This window comes from Hydra vulgaris, chromosome 14, assembly GCF_038396675.1.
Source record: "Hydra vulgaris chromosome 14, alternate assembly HydraT2T_AEP".
Taxonomy (NCBI): Eukaryota; Metazoa; Cnidaria; class Hydrozoa; order Anthoathecata; family Hydridae; genus Hydra; species Hydra vulgaris.
The window spans coordinates 1867501-1869141 of NC_088933.1; the positions used below are offsets into that span (position 1 = coordinate 1867501).

The window sequence follows — 1641 nt, forward strand, 5'->3', positions numbered from 1 at the left end:
TAGCCAAAATTAATCCCATTCTCAAAAAAGGTGATTGCAATAATGTTTCTAACAACCGACCCATTTCTCTACTCCCAGTTATTTCAAAAGTATATGAGAGAGTAATTTATAATAGAGTTAATAAATACTTTACATTAAACAATTTATTATACAAAAATCAGTTTGGATTTCAAAGCAATTGGTCCACTGAACATGCTATTATTAAACTTGCTGACAAAATATAAAAGTCATCTGATAGCGATGAACTGGTATTAGGAGTTTTTATTGATCTTTCCAAGGCCTTTGATACAGCTGATCACAGTATTTTACTTTCCAAGCTAAAATATTACGGCATAATAGGCTCAACATTTAAGTGGATTCAAAGCTACTTGTCAAACAGAAAGCAATTTGTACTACTAGAAAAGTCAGGAGCCCTTGATATTACGTGTAGAGTTCCTCAGGGTTTAATCCTAGGTCCATTATTATTTTTAATATATATTAACGATATGCATAAAGCTTCCCAAAAAATATCTACAATTTTGTATGCTGATAATACAAATTTATTTTTTAATCATCCTGATGCCAAGACTTTGTTCAAAACTATGAATATTGAACTCAAAAATTTCAACCTCCGGTTTATAGCAAATAAATTATCCCTAAATTTTAAAAAAACTAGGTTTACTCTATTTCATAAAAAAAAAAAATCAATTAATCTTCCGTTAAAGCTGCCTAAACTGTTTATTAATAAAAATCAAATTAAACGTGAAAAATACACAAAATTTTTGGGAGTACTTTTTGATAAAAATTTGTCATGGAAAAACCATATTGTTCTTCTTGAAACAAAGGTGTCCTCTGTAATAGATGTTTTGTATAAGTCAAGACCTTTTCTCGATAGTAAATCACGTAATATGCTTTACTTTAGTCTTGTACATAGTTAGCTTTTGTACGCAAATATTGTATGGGCCAGCACCCATAAAACCAAATTGCTAAAATTGCAAAGTCTGCAAAACCATGTATGCAAAGCAATTTATTATTTAAATAGGTTTGTAAACCCGGCCCCAGTGATGAAAAGCATGATGGTTCTGGATATTGAGAAACTAAACACATTGCAGATATTATTTTTTATGTATAAGTATAAAAACAATCTTCTACCAAGCGTTTTTTCAGATAACTTCCTGATATCATTTTCTGAAAAATATAATCTGCGTTCAAATACCAGGAACGACGATTAACTAGGAAAAATTAAATCACAGCAGTCAAGTTTTTTAATTACAAACCGTGGTCCATCAATATGGAATCGTTTCCAAAATAAAAATATTAAAGACCTAAAAAGCATTTCATCGTTTAAACAATAAACTAAAATGCATCTCCTTAATTCCTGACATATTTATTATAGTTTACAGTATTTGTTTTCAGATTTTTTTGTATTTTTTCTTTTTATTTATTATTTATTTTTTTCTTCTTTTATGTGTTTTAATATATTTTTTTTTTTTTTTTGCTTTCAATTTTTTACACTAAAAAAAAAAAAAATAAAAATGGCTTTTGCTTTATTAAATTTTTTATTTTACGCTAAAAATTAAAGTGTTTTTTTGTTTGTTTTTTAATGATTGACTAAAGGGGCGATATGAAAAGGTTGTGATGATAAACGCATCATCCTTACCT

General features: G+C 27.8%; 1 protein-coding gene across 1 annotated transcript in view; it reads left to right on the forward strand.

Moving 5' to 3' along the window:
• LOC136090816 (uncharacterized) overlaps positions 1-224 on the forward strand; it is a 2354-nt gene extending 2130 nt beyond the window's left edge. The window contains exon 3 of the mRNA XM_065817790.1: positions 1-224. This exon is cut by the window's left edge and continues 262 nt beyond it. Within this exon, the coding sequence (XP_065673862.1) occupies positions 1-224 (224 nt within the window).
• Positions 225-1641: the final 1417 nt, after the last annotated feature.